The 21,282-nt window shown below is 41.4% G+C and overlaps 1 protein-coding gene across 1 annotated transcript in view; it reads right to left on the bottom strand.

Annotated features, from left to right (window-relative positions):
- The window catches only part of adamts3 (ADAM metallopeptidase with thrombospondin type 1 motif, 3), a 414,286-nt gene that overhangs the window by 185,807 nt on the left and 207,197 nt on the right, over positions 1–21,282 (bottom strand). The window contains exon 6 of the mRNA XM_030144543.1: positions 2,944–3,027. Within this exon, the coding sequence (XP_030000403.1) occupies positions 2,944–3,027 (84 nt within the window). The remainder of the gene's footprint in view (positions 1–2,943; positions 3,028–21,282) is intronic.

The raw sequence follows: 21,282 nt of genomic DNA on the forward strand, positions 1-21,282 counted from the left end.
ATCTTGTCTGCATGTAAACATTGTTCATGACTTTTTAAAACTCAGGTTTGTATGCATTCATGTGGACAGAGAAAATGGGGATTGGAAAATGATGGCATCACACCCCATTTTATCCATGTCTATTATAACTTGCTGTACCTGAAGCTGTACCTGATATATTAAATCTACCTGTTTAAATCAGTGTATGACCTGCAGTAGATGGAGTTCAGCACCAATACCTTTGGGAGACAGACCAGAGTTATGGACAAATGCAGATAATGTAAAGACACTTTTCTGTTGTTACTAAATTATTGTTTGTTTTAATTAAAACAGGTGACACAGTGGTGCAGTGGATAGCACTCGTGCCTCACAGCAAGGAGGTCCTGGGTTTGATTCCAACACCAGTCGATGGGGTTGGGACCTTTCTGTGTGGGGTTTGCATGTTCTCCCCGTGTCACGGAACACTAATTTATTCTTTATGTTTTGTGATTTCCACCTGAAATGGACCGGACAGACTCGCCTCTTTTTCCGAACCTGCATATGCCACATCATAGTAGAAGGGATCTTTCATCATGTGTTCTGTTATTCATTTTAGCATTTTTATTACTTTCCATGTAGGAAAGCGAAAAAGACCATAGAGTTCCAGACCGGCTGTCCTGGACCAGCTGGTCCAGACACTGGTCCAGAAGCCCGAACCTTTCACAGCTGTTTATTTCTCAGTAATGTCAAGGTGTCTTGGATTTTTTTGCACATTTTGTTTTATTTTGTGTGGAGTTTGCATGTTCTCCCCGTGTCTGCGTGGGTTCTGTCCGCATGGGTTAACTGGTTAATCTAAATTGCCCATAGGTGTGAATGTGAGAGTGATTGTTTGTCTCTATATGTCAGCCCTGCGATGAACTGGTGACTTGTCCAGGGTGTACCCTGCCTTCACCCCTGTGTAGCTGGGATAGGCTCCAAGCGACCCCCGTGAGGATAAAGCGGGTTCAGAAAATTAATGAATGAATGTTTGTTTTAATTTATTGTTATTGGCTGTTTTTTTAAAACCTGTATTCTTTCATGGCATGTGCTGCTGACCTCTTGGCCAGGCCACTCTTGTAAAAGAGATCTTGATCTTAATGGGACTCTATCTGGTTAAATAAAGGTTTAATACACACAAAAATAAATGAATAAAAAATACACTTTAATAACCCCAAAATAACACTGTTTATAAGTGAACTTGTCTGCCTCACTAGGTGAAAGAACAACCGGAAAGCAAAGGCGCATGTGTGTTTATGTGCTCTTTTCTTTTGTAGGATTTACTCGTCGTAATTTAGTCATTGTAATACCACAAGACACTTTCTCATGTGCATTTTCCACCAATACAACTTTGCAAAGGCACTGTGGCTAGTTCTTGGGTGGTGATGAGCAAAGGATTCGAGAATGATAGTGGCCTGTGCCAGACTTATCTAGAGCACTGACATAGAGCTAACCAACCGCACAGATGAATTTCACCATGTGAGACAAGTGGTAAACTTCCTGAAATATTTGAGTTGCAAAAAAGTGTTATTAGTGTGAGACCTGCTTGTGCATTTTGGAGCCTGAAGTGACCATAGAGAAGTAAAGTTCCGCTCTCTCTGCTATGAAACACAGGACCTAACTGGAAAATTAACAGTGGTCAATAGTGAGAAGGTGAGATCATGTTTGAACTGTCACAATTTATCATTTATATGTGTTTGTCAAAATCATTTTATGACCCCCCCGGCTTGCTGGACAAGTAAAATCTTTTACACTGACAAACATATGTTGAAATAAGGCATAATAATTCATAAGGGAATGAAAAAATGGGTAAAGATGTTTTAGTAAATTATCTGATGTCTTTTGTGGTACGTATGTATGTAGTGACAGTAGACTCAAACTTTATATTAGGGTCCGATCATACGGTAACATGTGGACACATTTTGTGTTCAACAGTCTTTGTCATGTAAGCAGAGTAACTTACATGCATGTATTATACATATTTGAGTAGGTATTTATATACACTTAAACATTATGTATAACAAAATTTGTGGAGATAAAATTTTAGTGAAAAATGTTGAATTTCTCTTCGGTAACATGTGGACTTGAAACGGGCATACATTTTTTCAGCTTTACGCAAACATTCAAAACATGCAGTTCTCCACAGAAATTGATATGAAGTAGGACAAAACCTTTTAGACATTATGTTTAAGTATGCTGAAAATAAATTTTGGAGTAAAATATCGAAAAGTCTGTTTTATTGACATGAAAATGTGGTACCACGTGGACAGGCTGCCATAGTAACACATTCGAGCTATATTTTTATGTCTGAGGCATGGTTATGGTGTAAAAAGAACAATCGATAAAATCAGTCGTAGCTTTTTTTCTACAAGTGGTATTTTAAATGGAAAACAGTTCCATAAAAAAGAGATCTTTAGCTAAAAAATGAGCCCACTTGATAAATGTTGTGTGCAAATTTATTTTTTCATGTTGATGTTCACTCTTGATCAAACCCATTCAAACCCATTATTGTCTTCCACTCATGTTTGAGTATGTCTCTTTCGTTTTCTACATTTTTTTAACACATGCGCAGAGTGAAAAAAATCAGATAAACAGGTATATATGTATGAAGACATTGGGATATTGGGGACAAATCCAGATTTGTCAGATTTCTCATAATCAGATAATGCAGATTACGTGATCATTTAAATAATCTGATAACTCCAGAAACAACGATGGGGAGTTTTAGTGTGCATGTAAACATGCTCAGTGTCTCAAACACATTAGGTGCAGCACAGATGTACTTGAAATATGACCTCTGAACATTCAGTACTGAATATGCTTTTGGTACAATCCCTTCCATTAATTCATTCTTGTACTAGCCGATGTTCTGTTGTCCTGTGTTTTGTTTTTTTGTTCTTTTGGATTTTCAAAACCATAAAATCCACAGAAGCTGACTGTGAATCTCACCTTGGCATACCCCAGCATGATCATCCTGACCAGGACCACGTTGATGTGGACTCCCAGAGACTCGTCATGGTAAATCTCGTTGACCTGGAAAGCAGACATGATGTGAACAATCATACGGTGTGTAAAAGCTCCTACACACAAACCCTCTCTTTTTAAGAAATCTCCATCACAGACACATTATAACCCTTATGTTTTTCAGTCTGACCTCAAGAAGTGAGCCATTCTTTACCAGCCACTCTATAAATGGCTGTTAACACAGAGCTGTGCAAATGCTACTGTTACTCAGTAAAAAGAGTCAGATGGTGCATCGTTGTTGTTGTTTTTTTTTTTTTTTTTGGGGGGGGGGGGGGGGGGGGTCAGTGGACTTTTTAGTTTAGCAACCTTGACCTTTGAGATTTGACCACTAAAATCTTATCAGTCCAACCTTCCATGAGACTGTGTCCAGTTTGAAGTAATTCCCTGAAGCTGCTCCTGAGATGTTGCACACATTAGAATGAGCAGACATGAAGTCACATTGATGTTATCCTTTGATGACAAAAAGTTGATTTTTGTGTCTAAATTAAGTTTCTTCAAATTTTTTGACATTCAATCCTGCTTTTCCTGAAATACTATTTTGAGCATAATGTGGGACTGACAGACCCTTTAAAGATATGCAGCATTTTAAAAATAGTAGACAGTAAAACTGTTACACAAATATACATGTTCTTGTAAGGAGTGGGGAAGCTGTGTTTCCAATGTACTACTGCATGTTTAGAGGGCCACACACCCAGAATGAAAACAATAGAGGTAAAGTTTAAAATTCTCACAATATTATCAGCATGAGCTTTGGTGTGGACGAGCTTAGAGCCAACATTGAATACAGACAAAGCAATTGAGAAGCATTGAATATTTGTGCTGTCCTCTAGCTTTTTTCTCACTGAGGGCTGTTCTTATTCAGCTACAGAAATGAACCTCACTTGAAAACAAGTCAACATTTGAACAATGAAAATAGGTTTGTTTGAATGGTTATTTAGATAAATGTCAGGTCTGTGGTTATCACAACCAGTATGACACAAAATACAAAAGTAAACATAACAAAAGCCTAGCATTTCATTTCAGTTTATTTCAATTCATTTCATTTCATTTCATTTCATTTCATTTCATTTCATTTCATGTGTTTATCATGGAACTCTGATGAGATTGCCAGCGTGCAGGTTTTGCATTCCCTCTCAGACAAGACTGACTCAAGATGGGTAGAGTAAGTAGTGGAACAGCAAGGGTGTTGGAAGTAATGTGAAGAGAAATGAGTCGATGTGTGAGCCAGGCCTGTATCTCCACAGGCAGACTGCTTGCAGCTTTTCCATGACATTCAATGTAAGACAAAGCTGAAAAGTGACTTTTTTCTCATTGCACAAGCTCCAGCTGTGGCCCCATTTTCAGCAGTCATCAAGCTGCTTTACACCTTGTATTCTCAACAGTATTATGTTCCACAGACTGATTAGTGTTTTTCAGCAGACAGAAGGATCAAAATGTGCCCTTCAGGGATTAGTGCTGCCCTGGGAATCTGGGCCATATTACATATCCTGATGGAGCTACTGTTTAAATGACCTCATATGCACAACACTTTACCTGAAAATGGAAGTCAATTCACTAAATAATCAAAACACTTAACCTTGGATATCAATGTTAAAGTGGGACAATGACCAAACTGAACATCACTTAAACCTGCTTAAGGCCACAGTGGCATTTTATAAGTTTCTTCATAACACTATCACACACAGTACCTTCTGTTAACACATCAGATTATGCCATAGTACAAGATTGTGTTGAGTCTTAGTTGAATAGAGGCATGATTTGACATATTATATAGAACTGGCAGGCACACCAGATCATCAGAAAAAGTATAATTTTCATTTGACATTAATCAGACGTAAATCAAGACATGTTATCGAAATTAGGCTGTGTTGCATCTAGCTGTATCTTCGATAAATTGGCTACAAACATTCATTCAACACTCAAGCATGAACTAATTAGATTTTAGTGACTAAAGGCCAAAGTGTTACCAAGATATCACACTCACAAAAGAGAAACGGATGGATGGCTGAACAGCGGGACACATTAGTCACAACTATTACTCTCTCTCGGACATTTAGAGATTTTGTCATGTGTTTATAGAACAAAATGAAATTAATGTAATGTACACAATCAAAAAATAATAAATCTGTCCTGTGTAGTCACTGTGTAGTCAGTTGACAATTTCCAGCACAGACTACATATGATAAGTAGATGGAGGAACTCTGCCATCATCCCCTGGTTTGCAAACTTCTGTTCTGAGATTGCATTTTGGCCCTTGCAACGTTTGGACCAGATGTGACCATTTTTGGACAAAAGGGGCAAAAATACGGGAGTGAGGGGTCATAACCATCTGCAAAATGCTAAACTTCAGGCATTTGTATGACAAGCATTTTTACAATCTTGTTTTAACCATAACTCCAGTCTTATTGAATCAATTTATTCAATAAACAGGTAGGTGAGCAAGCTGTCAATCACACCCGTTAATGAAAAACAGCTGATAAAGTTTTCTATTTGTCATAAAATCTTATACTAATGGAACAATAACTTACAGCTTACAAACTTCAAAATCATTTAGAGTCTACATAGAAAGAGATCAACACAGCAAAAAAAATATTTATTTTGTGTGTGTGTGTGTGTGTGTGTGTGTATATATATATATTTATTTATTTATATATATATATATATATATATATATATATATATATATATATATATATATATATTTATTTATTTATTTATTTATTTATTTATATATATATATATATATATATATATATATATATATATATATATATGTTTTCCTGGAGCATTTTTTTACTATATTGCTTAAAATCCCTTTCACACCCGGATTACAACTAATTAATTTAAATGCTCCAACACAACAATTAAAAAAAATTTAGTCACTAGTAGAATGGACAGGACTGAAAAAACACCATCCAATCATTTTGAGCGCCCACTCGAAATGATTGAACAGTGATATGTCTATCAAACTCAACTGCCATTTGCCCCTCCTCCTCTCCCCCCTCTGCACGTACCCTTCGTCGAGCATGCATTGTGTGTTCTCAGAGGCTTGAAGCGCTTGTACAGGAAATGAAGCCAGAGCCAGAGCTTGGCTATATTAGTTAAATTAGGATGGAAAGTTCACCGGCAAACTGTTTTGTCACTAACATAAATCAGTAGGAAATGTAACGTTAGCTAGATAGGCATGAACTGGGGCTGTTCTGTAAGAGTGGGGGTGTTGGAGGAGACTGAATGAAGTATGCATGGATCCGCGAGCCGGAGCCGCAGCCGGGGTCAGAGCTGGAGCTGGGGCCGTAGCCTCAGCCGGGGTCTGAGCTGGAGCTGGGGCCGGAGCCTCAGCCGGGGTCAGAGCTGGAGCTGGGGCCGTAGCCTCAGCCGGGGTCTGAGCTGGAGCTGGGGCCGGAGCCTCAGCTGGGGTCAGAGCTGGAGCTGGGGCCGTAGCCTCAGCCGGGGTCTGAGCTGGAGCTGGGGCCGGAGCCTCAGCCGGGGTCAGAGCTGGGGCTGGGGCCGTAGCCTCAGCCGGGGTCTGAGCTGGAGCTGGGGGTGTAGCCATAGCCTCAGCCGGGGCGGGGCCGGGCCGTAGCCGGGGTCAGAGCCTGAGCTGGGGCCGTGCAGGGACTGAGCTGGGGACAGAGCCAGGGACGGACCCGGGGACAGAGCCGGAGCATCAGCGTGCGAACTGTTGCTGTGCAGCACTGGTGAACCCCCGGGAAGAAGCACTGCGCGTGCCAGTACTCTGGAGGTGTGGCTTCGGAGGGATGTCTGAAGAAAGGGGTTTGGACTTTTCAATTGAGTATTTTCAAAATGTAGCTTGCTCGAACCGTTTTTCTAAGATCTCGCACCCCACCTTTAATCTATAGGGTGAGTGGCTCTCAGTCCTGGCTCTCAGTGTCTGTTCAAATTCATCCCCAAGGTCCAAAATCTCTTAGTATATGCTGAAGGAAGAGATTTTGGACAATTCCATGCTCCCAACTTTGTGGAAACAATTTGGGGATGGCCCCTTCCTGTTCCAACATGACTGTGCACAAGTGCACAAAGCAAGGTCATGGACATGGACATGGATGACAGAGTTTAGTGTGGATGAACTTGACTGGCCTGCACAGAGTCCTGTCCTCAACCCAATAGAACACCTTTGGGATGAATTTGAGTGGAGACTGAGAGCCAGGCCTTTTTGTCCAACATCGGTGTGTGATCTCACAACTGTGCTTCTGGAGGAGTGGTCAAAAATTCCCATAAACACACTCTTAAACCTTGTGGAAAGCCTGCCCAGAAGAGTTGAAGCTGTTATAGCTGCAAAGGGTGGACTGACATCAAAATAAACTCTATGAATTAAGAATGGGATTTCACTTAAATTGATATGCGGGTCAAGGCAGGTGATCAAATACTTTTGGCAATATAGTGTATATATAGAGAGACAAGTTTGATGAAAGTGTGTGGGAGTCTTTTGGAGCAGCATCATCAGTATTACATGTTACAATACTCAGCTTCAATTGGAGCGATTGTTCATTATTTCTGCAGCAAATGTTGCATTCCTTCCTCAAACATTTATGTGTAGCTTGAGTCACTAAATGGTTAACTGATTTAATAGCCCTTTTCCCCCAGTGTGGACTGGCTCAGTTAATTTGCATAATAATTCATTCCATACATGTATATAATGAAATATTAATTCATTAATGTATTTTCATAAATGTTCTAGAGGCAGTATTTAGCTGATTTCTGTAATGCGTGTCACTGTGAGGTCCATCCCTCAATCTAAGGGGTTAAAGGTTGCAGCTTTTACAGGATTTTCAGAGCATGTATTACATGGCAGCTGGAAGCTTGGACACCATGGATCTGATTGATTGTTTCAAAGTTCATTGGGCTATGGGTGATCACTCATCACCCCGTCAATACCGCTGTAGGTTTGACACAGTGTACAGTGGATGCCTATTGAAGCAGACCTCATCAGAAACCAGGAGCATTTAGGCTAGAGTGATAGGCAGTGTCACAGTGGGTCTCATTTGCTTTGGGCCAATGACTTCTCACTCATCTTATCTGCTTCGTTGCACATTATGTCAACATACTCCACACAGGGCAGAGGAAATGGGAAAAAGCAAAACTGTCCTCAGAGCACAGATTTCACCCCATCGTCCCAGTTTTTAAAAAGTCCAACAAATGCTGCTAATCATGAAAGTGTATCTGCGCTCTGGCATAGCATCTCAGTCTGTGGTGAATTAAAATTACACCCTATGCTATCTTTGTCCCACACTCCAATCTCTTCACCAATACAACCATACCTGTACTTCTGAACAGCTTCACTTCATCCACACATACAGTAGGTCTGATCTTCTCAGACTGTCCTCTAATCTCTCCTTTTACTTCACAGCTCATATTCACTGGTCCATAGCTCTACATACTCACAGTGCATGTGAGAGGGAAGTCAGGTTTGATGATCTATAAGATCAACATTTCCAACTTGACTCCTTTCCAAGCTGAGATCAGAGAAGAGAAAAATACACACATTCTATCAGTAGTGAACTGATTATATTTATATGGCAGCATTCTACCTTGACCTCTACCTTAACCTTTGTCTTATCATTATGTACCCTGTATTCTTTTACACATGTTACTCTTTATGAGGAAATGACAAATACTGTAATCAAAATATATTTAAGAGAAACTGGAAATGGGTGTCAGTAGCTGTGCTGTTGCAAAATAGACTGGGGTTCACATTTTGATGCCCCTTTCTGTACAAAAGATCCTTTTAACATAGGAAACACCTAAGATGACCATTTTACCATGCATTCTGCACATTGCTTGTTCTGTAGCCTCCTAAATTTAATAATAATAATAATAATAATAATAATAATAATAATAATATTAATAATAATAATAATGATAATTTCTGAAAAACAACATGCCCTGTCATGTCTTCCTTGTCATACATAAATCTGCATCTTTGTACTGTCAAGGTGGGAAAAAGTATTATTTCCAAAAACCATAGCAACTCAAATGATTGATAGAAGAATCATAAAGACTGACCTGGTGAAATTATGAAATAATCTGCCCCCTAAAAAATGCTTCAAATATAAATAAGAAACTGAAGTAAAGTCCATCACTAGCATCATTTGAGCCACAATTTGAGCTCATGACAACCATAATAAAAAAGCAGCATCTTCAAGAAGTATCTACAGTTTCTGTATCTGTTCAATCAGCTGCATAAAATTCAGATACAATCCATTCGCCTTCTATGCAGTTTACATAAGTTGACTGACCTTATATAATATTAGAGACACCCAACTAATTGCTCTTCAGGTAGTAAGAAATAAAATCTGAACAGATTTACTCTACTGTACCTGTGAACCGAACAAACTGGCCAATCAATGGAAATGTTGCAATACCAGATGTCACCAACAGAGGTCCATAAAGGTCTCATTAGACCAACTCAGTAATGTGGTTCTCTTTGAAGGTGGTGTTTTCTTGTTTTCACCTGCACCATTCACTATAGGTCAGATAAACTATCTGAGTCAGTTACACAGTGATTCTGGTCTTTTATGCTCTTTTGTTACTCATAGTTTGTCTTAAATGAGACACATATTGAACAAAATCACATAATTGTATGTACTTTCTCACTTTCCAAAAAAAAAAGTCTACAATTGCCCAAAATTTTAACACTGTTTTGTTTTTTTTTTCTGCAGGACTTGCCTGTTTTGACCCAACTGTCACTTATGCTTTCTTAAATTTTACTCTGCCTGTCACAGTCTCAAAGTTCCACCGTATTAGGTCTTTTTCTCAGTATCTGTTCAAAATACACCCGGCAGTTCAATAAATCTGTTTATCTGTTAAAGGTTCACTTACTAATTGTCACCATTCAAAGATCTACACCTAGCAAATCTCAAAATCTTCAACCCTGTTACAGATCTACAATTTACTTGGCTCAAATTATTCCACTGTGATACCTATGTGTTACCTGTGTTACTCTGTCAATGGCGAATTTGGCTTATTTTTCCCATGCTGTTACAGATCTTAGCTAACTAATAGAATTCAACAGAAGACTTATAACAGGGTGGAATATTAATTGTTTTTCTTCTGTTTGTCCTCTCATTAAAGTCCCTGAGCTGTCATTTCTATGTTTTTCTTTTAAACTTTATTCTGCGTATCACATTCCTTAAAGTTCTACCCTTTTAGTTGACTGTTTTGTGAACATTTGTCTGCTCCATGAAACCTCTGCTTCACTAAACCTGATATAGTTAGTCAACCAGACAAAGCATATCAAAGTATTTTTTTCTTTTCACCGTTACAGACTTGCGGCTAACTTCATTACCTGCTGGGTAGTACTTCTGATAAAATATATTGCAATACATATAACATGGTGGAAATTTTCATTCATTCATTCATTCATTCATTCATTAACTGAACCCACTTTATCCTCACTAGGGTCATGGGGGTCGCTGGAGCCTATCCCAGCAACTTGTGGGCGCAGGCGGGGTACACCCTGGACCTGTCGCCAGTTCATCACGGGGCTGACCTGGTGGAAATTTTATGTTCCTTTTTTCTGTTGGTTCTCAACATTTTTAAATTCTTCATAATGACTTCTTGAATCCCTGACCTTGGCCAATACATATAAGAGTAAAACATTGGAGTAAAACATGCCACTATATTCATGGAGGGCCATCTGAGCCCTCTTTGTGTTATAGATTCTGTCTGACATGATGATGAGATGTGAAGTAAATATGAAGCCATCATTAAACCTTGATCGGCCGAAAGCAAATTCAGCTTCCTATTTTCCTCAGTGCATGCCCACCAAAGACTGATCCAGTGTTGCAGACATGATCTTAATTCATTACTTCTGAGATAACAGAACAGAATCAAATAAAACTACAAGACCTTCACAGCACGTTTTCTTCACTGCATACAACTCCAAAAAGTATAATGCTCAATTCTTTTTACTGCTTTAAAGTTCAAAATTAATCCTAAAATTAAGATTCCATGAACACATTTTCTACAATTTAATAATGAATGCATTCTCATTCCCCTGAGTCTTCATCACTTGCAAACATTCAAAGCATCTATTTAATCAAAGTGGACTGCCAACTGACATAAGGCTATCCTGAGACATGTTTGAGATAGCGTATTGAAAAAACTTTGGGTTCAAAGCTGAATTCAGGAAAATGTATTCTAACTAAGGACCAAAAAATTGCAATCTCCTGGGGCCTCATGTATAAAGACTTGCGTGGATTTCATACTGAAACCCGGCATGCGCTTAAATCCCGAAAAAGTCCGTACTCACAAACAAACCCAGATGAATAAAACTGAGCGTACACCCGAATCCAAGTACATTTCCTTCATACAAGTCAATCAGCATGGAATTGACCACATATGTTGGAGTACCTGACTCCTCCCTCTCCACGCCTACATTTAAATATGCAAATCGGTATAAACGGGGCCTGCAGGTGGGATTCCTTCTGGGATTCCCCTCTCTGCATGATCAGATGATGACGTCAAGGTGGACGCGAAGCGTAGGCCAAAACAGGCGAAAGGAGAAAGGAGGACAAACTCAGCCCCTTTGAGCAGAGAGTTGACGCCACTGTGAGTGACACTGGTGTCACAGGGCTGACTCGGATCACCCCCAAGGTAAATATATATTTAGTATTTGTGTAACTCACACATTAGTTCATTCTACGGGTCATATAATAGTCTGATCATAGCCAAACAAGATAAAGGTTCATGCCTAATCCTGCCAGGATATCAAAGAGGAAATCAAAGACATTGACATATGTTTAATTACTCAATTTATTATTTTCCAACAATGAGACAGAAGACGGTGAGACATAGTATCAACCTCCTGTCACAGAAGCATCCTGTTGCCTCCCCAGCATTAGCCGATCCTCCGGTCCACCAACAGCCAGCTGCTGATGCCCATCTGACCGGCATGGGTCTGTGCTCACCCGAATCACAAGAGGACATCGTGAGGACAATCAACGGTGTCAATGAGCACCTGGACCAACAAATAAATGTTCTCACAGACATTAATATTAGATTACATGCATTTATTAACCAATTAATTTTGTGTCCTTGTCTCTTTATATGGTTGTTGCTGGACTTAATGTCCTTCCGGGCAGGATTAGCATATATGGGTCCAGGGTCTGTTTCTAGTGGGGAGATGTGCTGCTCTGACAGTAGAATGACATGCTGGTGTGTTCATTGTTCATCTGTGTATCTCTGATTTGCACATCAATTGGAGAAATGACCTTTTCGACATTATTAACAATTTCCCAGTGTCACCTGTAAGTGTCGCCAAACGTGCGTACGCCGGCTATGGAGTTGGCGTGGAGGAACGCACATTTCCACAGTCATTTCACTCTTTGTACATCTGAACGTGAGCGTGGAAAAGGGTGTATGCCAGGTTTTTGTGCATACACACGCTTTATACATGAGGCTCCAGGTGGTTTGGCGCACACTCCTACTGGGATTCGAAACCCAGTCTTCCGCACCGCAGTCAGCATTACCTACAGAGTTATCCAACCACTGATATTCAAGGTAGTAATCATGAGCTTTCCACTGATATATGTATTAATATATAGTGGCGGTAGATTATTTTGTCTTTGTCATTTTAAAAGTGGCTTACAAGTTGAAATTTGTAGTCAACCCTGCTGTAGGCTTTAGATTTCTAGGATTCGTTTTAGAATAGATTATGGTTTAGATGAGCAGCGCATTGATGTAGATGTACTGAGATACTAGAATCATAGATGTCTCACAGTCCTATGTAGCCGATTTGGGTGTGTCTTTGGGTCGACTTGCACTTCTTCAGCTTCAAAGTTTATTTCATTTATCAGATGAAATTGAATAACAAAATAGTTGAGGGTTATTTTACACTGAAGGGGAGGGAGCTGAGCTCCAGTGTGCTCCAGCCCATTTTAACCTATGGCTGTAGGATAGCCATTTAATCAGGCCAACTGAGTTGTCCAGTCACTTTAAGTATCTTCACTCTGAGTTATGGTCATCCCTGGTGAGTTACAAAAAACATCAACAGAGCCAAGAGATCAGGATTTACCAAACTAAATCAATCAGCAGTGTCAATTCAATGCAAAACTGTAGAGGTATTGGTTTTTAACACAAATATATCAGCATTTGTCTTAATTAACATAGATATATTTACATTTACCAAAATGAATATAGAGATTTTTGCTTTGCAGCACCTGGACAGTTCACATTCAAACTTTTCGAACTATTTGGGTACCCAACTAAACAAATAAATGTACCAAAGACTAATAAAAGTGGGTTTAGCAAAATATGACCCCTTTAAAAGAAACTTAATTACTAATCAAAGCTTTTGTGTCCCCTTGGTTGGACTATTGGCAATGTATATTATAGTAGTCTTGGTCAAAACAGAGTCTTAAAATTTAGAGCCAAGACATAGTTTGCCACTCAGAAAAGAGATTGAACTTTACAACTTTGTCAGCATTAGCAGAGACACCCAGTCATCTGGGCACTTGGGGACCTCTACTAAAACATAATCCATATTGTTAAAGTGGACAAGCCTGGACTATACCAATTAATGAACTCCCATAAAAGCCTGTGGGTGTCAAAAAAAGGGGATTTTTTTAAAATCTCAGTTATTGCAATACAGAAGCAGTAACAGTGAAATGCAGCATTTCTGCGGTTCCTATGAAAACATAATTGTTGATAGCATTGCTGATAATATCACAAGATAAGGCATGCACTCAGACTTATTACATACACTTATGCCATTGCTCTGTCCATTGTCACCTAGCAGCTCTCATTAGCATGATATTTCAGTTGGAACACAGAGAGCTAAAGAAGTTGTGTATTTCCAAAATGTGGCATTTTCCCTGTGAATTATCACTTCGGAAAAAAGATGCTCATTTTCACCTTGTGAAAATTAGCCTTTCCCTTACCGCTTCCCTAGAGTATGTTTTTTTCTCTCTTACCAGTAACATGATGTTGAACAGAGGTGTGCAAACCCGGTCCTCAAGGGCCAGTATCCTGCATGTTTAAGATATTTCCCTCTTCCAGCACACCTGGAAGCCATTACATCGTTATCAGGCTTCTGCAGAGCATGATGATGAGCTGATCATTACAGCTATACCTACCGATGTGGCATTTCTCACAGCACTTAGTAAAAATTTCAACATGAACAACCCGCCTCCCTCCAAAGCCCCACCCGCTTCCCCCTGCCTGAGTTCTGATGCTCCCCTCCTCTCACCTGATATACACGGTGGAAGTGGAGGTGGAGGTCCAGTCTGCTTTGGCGTGTCTGCGGACCCCTCCCTCAGTAATCAGATACATTATCCACCTACCGCGGCCCCTGTTTCATCAGTAGACCCTGTATTTAAGGGTCTGGTCTGTGCAGCACTGAGTCAGTGTCTTCACTGCACCTCATCACCTGAGTGATGAGGTGCCCAGGCGATGGGCGCGCGAACTGTGAACTGCAAATTTTCCGTGGACATTTGAGGTTTCATAGTCCTTGCATTTATCATCCTACATTGTGTGACACCAAGTACATGTACCTGTATGAGTCCTGCGGTCATAAAAGCTGAGCTTTGTGCAGACCTGTCTGTGGAGTCCAGTACACCTAACTTCTGGACTTCATCTCCATTCATCGGACTCCTGTTTGTTCCCCTTGGTTGTTGCTTCTGTTAATAAATCCATTTTTTCCTCCATGTGCATTTGAGTTCTATCCATTCACATCCTAGACAGTAGGCTGTGGTCAGTGACAGGAGAAGCAGCGCGAGTGAAGCGTCAGATTCAGAGGTACCCATATCGGATGCGGGACAGCAATAATGGATCGAATGCGTGGTGGTAATGGTTGATTGACAGGAAGCTCAGCCAGGCTCAGCAAATTATTTCATTCTGACCAAATAAAATGATTGGTCAGAATTTTATCAGAAATATGAGCAATATATGTGAATTAAACATTTTTGAGTTTCAACACCTGGTGGATTTCTTTTACATTTTAGTTTGACACATGCTTATTAGGAGCATTTTAAGATGACAAAAGAAAAGTGTAAAAATGCCACATCATACAGTATAGCTTTAACTGATCCAGGTGTGCTGGAAGAGGGAAATATCTACAACATGCAGGATACCGGCCCTCGAGGCCCGGGTTTGGACACGCCTGATGTAGAATGATCCAAAATGGCTAACTGAGTGAGAAGGCTCAAGATGATTTTACCCTTCAAAGACCTAAATGGCTGCCAGTGACTGATCTAAAATATTGAATTTGTTTTGAACCACTAATCAAATCAATATCTTGAAATAATTTAGGCAAAATGCAGTTTCTCTCAAGCGGCATCAAATATGTTTTATTGGGACGTTCAGAGGCTCCATAGCGAACATGGAAACACTCACCTTCTGCAACTTTGATTAAACCAGTAAATATAAATCCGTAGCTTAACAAAAGATGGTGCTTGTAGGAGCTTGTTTTAATGTTGAGTTAATGGTATACTTTGCTGAAAAACTCAGAAAATTCCATTTTCTCCATTTTGAATTACGGTGAGCTTCTACGAACATCAACATGTTTGGTTAATATAGGAAAATACAGTATATTAGTTTCACTGAAAAGTGTAAAATGGATAGGATAGGATAATATAACAAATGGTGATAAATGTAGAGAAATACATTCAGGTGGAAGGTACCACAAAAGTAGTTACAGGTCTCTAAGGGAGAAAACACAAACTGGTGTGTAGACTAGTGATGGGAAGATGATCCAATATGTATCGATACGCCGACGTGTGCACGATCCGAGTGCACCGGTAGAGAAGCTCTGTTTCAGCCGGTGTATGTGGGCAGGGGCTCAGCTGCTCGTGCGCAGTTAGGCTGGGGGGGTGCACGTGCAATTGTTTTGGTCGGTAACTGGGTGCATGCGTCGGTTTCCATCCTGCTTATAATGCTATGGGGGTACGGGGTGGTGCAGTCCGTGCCCCCCACCCCAGCAGAAGTGAATGAGAAATTTTACACTCATTTATCTTTTCCCTACCTCCTGAAGCTTCACAAACTTTCATTTGAAGGGGCAGGACACTTGTCCTGGCCTATTAAATATTATACATATGCATAATAAGTCTAATGCGACGGTGATGATTTTTTTTGTATGAAATGTTTGGTGTGGCAGCAAAGATGCAGTGCCATGGCAAAGCCTTACCAGCGGAAACGCTGTCTGTATCTGAATCTGACAGACATAGATGGGAGGTGACCACATGTGGTTTCTGAACATGTACTTTTTACTATATCAACTGCATTGAATACTTCCGTACATACCGGAGATACTTCCTTAAAGGTGCGGGAGACTTTAATCACTAATTTTTCATCAAATCTGTCAAACCCCAGCCACAGCCTAAGTATCATGAATCCGTAAGTCTTTCTGTGATTACTCATCAGAATCTCTTCTCTCACGGTGAACAATTTCGAAGTGTAGTCCACCATAAATAAACCATTTGTTTACAAATAGAGCTGGTAGGTAACTCGAGCATCTTTGGAGTTTTGTTGCGACATGCATTGTGGGAAGCAGAGGTTTGCGCAGCCGCCTGGCAGTGCAACCATATGATATCATATGGCTGCAATAAACACAATGCGGAAACGGCTGAAACGTGCTTGTCGTCTTGCAGCTGCTGCTGCCAGGCAGAGCTCCCCTTGCATCACTTCCCTCCAGCTGTTTCTGTGTTGCAAAGCTTACAACAGAGTACAAACATTTTTTTTACTGTTTTCTGACAGAGTTGAAGCATAAATATTACATTAGTAATGCACCACAGTATACCTCACCAGACTGTCATGTAGCTCAACTTAAGACTTTCCTTCATTTCAATAAATACGATTTTAAATGAAACAAAATTAGTGAAGTTGTCTAATTTGTCAAACAGTAAAACTGTCTTTAAATTCTCTGCCTGCCTGCCTGCCTGTTGGTCTGCCTGCCTGCTCACTCTCTCTCTCTTCGTTAAACAAGACAAACATCAGTAAACTACGGTGGCCCAGCAGGGCAATGGCCCAAAAAATTGTCCATTATGAGGAAAAAAAGGAGATAGTGATTTATTTAAAAAGAGGTATCTCAAAAAAAATATTTATATACCTTAAATAAAAACACACTTGCATGAAAAAAACTACATCCTAAAAAAAACCTTCTAATACAAAATTACTTTATACAAAGAAAGAAAATAAAACTTGTATGATTGAAAAAATAAAATTCCCCTCAAATAAAGCTCCACAGGAAGCTCCCCTTCTCCTCCTCTCAAATAAAATAATTTTAAAACTTCTTGTAGTTAATATTCATCAAAATAATATTAAATGCCAGGCAGTTGAACAATTCAACACCGTAATCACACAATTGCTTTCATGCACTGGTAGTTCACAAAGCTGCAGTCAACTTTTTGTGTTAGCATTAGCTTAGCAATGAACCTTCACACAGTGCACACAAGGGCCATTTACCAATGAAAACTAACCCCACCCATACCCTAACCCAGGGGTCACCAACCTTTTCTCTTCTGTGAGCTACTTTTACATAATGAAGTTGCCGGAGGGCTACTCTAATGTAGCAACATTTATTTACAGACCTAATTTTCATACATACGTGTATTTTGTATAATACGTATGTAACATTGTGTTCTTCATTTATTATTTTATTTATTGATATTTCTTTGTTTTAACATTTACAATGCTTAAAAAGTGTTAATATGAAACTATTATTTTACTTTCAGCAAGCATTTGCATCCTGTATTCCTAAATATATTAATACTATATCAAATATTATGAAATGGAACAATCCTGTATATTTTTATAGAATTATTAAGAACAAATAATGCACACCTGTATGTGCATTTTTAATACTATGAAATTGTGAAAAGGAACATTGTCACTCACACAATCAAACTTCACCAACATGTGCTACTGTATTTCTGAAGGATTTGACCCCTTCTAAATTCACAAATCCTGTCAAAACATATCAATTAAAAACAGAACAACTTTGTGCACATAAATCCACCATCCCCGTCACTTTTGCAGAGTCATCACACCGGAGTAAAACACAGAGGCACCTGTTCAGGTCCGACTCCAGCTGTATGAGCGCACGCGCACATATGTTTGCGCTTGTCCAGGATGTGAACCACTTTAATGATGCCTCGGTTGAAACCCTGGTCTTGGTCAGTTTACTGAACATGGACTGTTGTTTTTGGACTTCAGTTTTCAGCTCTTTTACGTTCCCTTTATGGAGGCCGATTCCCACCAGAGAATCTCCAGAAAAGTTGCTGTGAACTTTGGTGAAATTCCGCTCCACGTTACATCTTTTACCGACTGCCAGGCTCGCACCACAGATCAGACACACACACTTGTCTTTCACATTTGTCAAACAGAAGTCTGTGTCTCATTGTTGGTGAAAATAACACCTTGACTATACTCAACCCACATCGTTGCAGGGCTGAACCCACTACCTGCCTGGCATCTGGCTCATCCTGCTCCTCCTGGGCCCCGCCCCTCTCAAATGACAGACAGAAAACCAGCACTAAAGTTTAATTGACAGCGAGCTGACCATTTCATCTCGGGAGAGGGGCAGGACACTTGTAATTTTGATTGGGTGGAAATTTAGACCTGTTCAACCAAATGACGAATCAACTTTGTGTTCTTATATTATTGACCCGAGCTACTGGTAGATCGCGAGCAACGTGTTGGAGACATCTGGACTAGTTCTATTTTTAGAATAGGCCTGTGGGCGACTCTTGTGGTCCTTAACCATTTAACACCCAGGCCTAACCTTAAGCAGATACGAAAACCTTATTTAATCATTTGAACCTTATTTAAAAAGTGAAAGGGTTTTCTTTTTTAGGCATATGAAGTTTTATATTTTCAAACACTCTTTTTTTTAATAAATGTATAATTTTTGATATTGCTCAATTTTATTTTGAAACACTTTTTGTAGAAGTCTATTTTATTTGAGAAGACTTATTTATTTACTTTTAAATCATACAAGTTTATTTTATTTTGTTGTAAAAATGTATTTATTTAGTTATTTTTCATAAATATATTTATTGTCCACTTCTCTGGCGTTGCTCGCGGTGAGAGGTGGCGGGCTGGCGTGGGCTTGCTTATAGCCCCTCAGCTCAGCTGCCATGTGTTGGAGTTTTCCCCGGCGAACGAGAGGGTCATGTCCCTGCAACTTCGGGTCGGGGATAGGTGCCTCACTGTTGTCTCTGCCTACGGGCAGTGCAGAGTACCCGGCCGTCTTGGAGTCCCTGGGAGGGGTGCTGGATGGTGCTCCGACTGGGGACTCCATTGTTCTCCTGGGCGACTTCAATGCCCACGTGGGCAACGACAGTTGGACTGGAGGGGGGTGATGGGGAGGAACGGCCACCCCGATCTGAACCTGAGTGGTGTTCTGTTATTGAACTTCTGCGCTAGTCACAGTTTGTCCATAACAAACGCCATGTTCGAACACAGGGTTGTCCATAAGTGCACTTGGCATCAGGACACCCTAGGCCGGAGGTCGATGATCAACTTTGTTGTCGTGTCATCAGACCTCTGACCGCGTGTTTTGGACACTCGGGTGAAGAGAGGGGCAGAGCTGTCAACCGATCACCATCTGGTGGTGAGTTGGATCCACTGGCGAAGGAGGAACCCGGACCGACTTGGCAGGCCCAAATGTGTTGTGAGGGTCTGCTGGGAACGTCTGGCAGAGCCCGATGTCAGTGTGGTCTTCAACTCCCACCTGCGGGAGAGCTTATCCCGGGGGAGGCTGGGGACATTGAGTCCGAGTGGACCATGTTCCATGTTCCACCTCCATTGTCAAAGCAGCTGCTCGGAGCTGTGGTCGCAAGGTCTCCGGTGCCTGTCGTGATGGCAATCCCCAAACCCGGTGGTGGACCCCAGTAGTAAGGGATGCCGTCAAGCTGAAGAAGGAGTCTTATTGAGCCTTATTGGCTTGTGGGACTCACGAGGCAACTGATGGGTACCGGCAGGCCAAGCCTGCCACAGCCCGAGCAGTTGTGGAGGCAAAAACCCGGGTCTGGGTGGAGTTTGGGGAGGCCATGGAGAAGGACTATCAGTCAGCCTCGAGGAAATTCTGGCAAACCGTCCGACGCCTCAGGAGGGGAAAGCAGTGCGCCACCAAAACTGTTTACAGTGGAAGTGGGGAGCTGCTGACCTCGACTGGAGATGTTGTTGGACAGTGGCAGGAATACTTCGAGGATCTCCTCAGTCCCACTGTCATGTCTTCCATAGAGGAAGTAGAGGCTGAGGTCCCAGAGGTGGACTCATCCATCACCCAAGCTGAAGTCACCAAGGTGGTTGGCAAGCTCCTCGGTGGCAGGGCTCCGGGGGTGGATGAGATTCGCCCTGAGTACCTTAAGCCTCTGGATGTGCAGGGACTGTCTTGGCTGACACGTCTCTGTAACATCGCGTGGCAGTCGGGGACATTACTTCTGGATTGGCAGACCGGGGTGGTGGTCCCCCTTTTTAAGAAGGGGGACCGGAGGATGTGCTCCAACCACAGGGGGATCATACTCCTCAGCCTCCCGGGGAAAGTCTATTCCAGGGTACTGGAGAGGATGATCCGACCGATAGTCGAACCTCTAATCCGGGAGTAACAATGCGGTTTTCGTCCTGGTCATGGAACGCTGGACCAGCTCTATACTCTCCATCGGGTGCTTGAGGGTTCATGGGAGTTCGCCCAACCGGTCCACATGTGTTTTGTGGATTTGGAAAAGGCGTTCGACTGTGTCCCTCGTGGTATCTTGTGGGGGGTGCTTTGGGAGTATGGGGTCCGGGGCCCTCTGCTGAGGGCAGTCCGGTCCTTGTATTACCGAAGCAGGAGCCTGGTTCGCATTGCCAGCAGTAAGTCAGACCTGTTCCAGGTGCATGTGGGACTCTGGCAGGGCTGCCCTTTGTCACTGGTTCTGTTCATAATTTTTATGGACAGAATTTGTAGGCGCAGCCAGGGGCCGAAGGAGGTCCGGTTTGGGGACCACAGGATTTCGTCTCTGCTTTTTGCAGATGACGTTGTCCTGTTGGCCTCATTGAGCTTGGACCTTCAGCATGCCCTGGGGCGGTTTGCAGCCGAGTGTGAAGCAAGTGGGATGAGGATCAGCACCTCCAAATCCGAGGCCATGGTTCACGACCGGAAAAAGGTGATCTGCCCTTTCCGGGTCGGTGGAGAGTCTTTGCCCCGAGTGGAGGAGTTCAAGTATCTTGGGGTCTTGTTCACAAGTGAGGGAAGGATGGAGTGTGAGATTGACAGATGGATCGGTGCAGCATCTGCAGTGATGCGGTCACTGTACCGGTCGGTTG

Source organism: Sphaeramia orbicularis, chromosome 9, assembly GCF_902148855.1.
Source record: "Sphaeramia orbicularis chromosome 9, fSphaOr1.1, whole genome shotgun sequence".
Lineage (NCBI taxonomy): Eukaryota > Metazoa > Chordata > Actinopteri > Kurtiformes > Apogonidae > Sphaeramia > Sphaeramia orbicularis.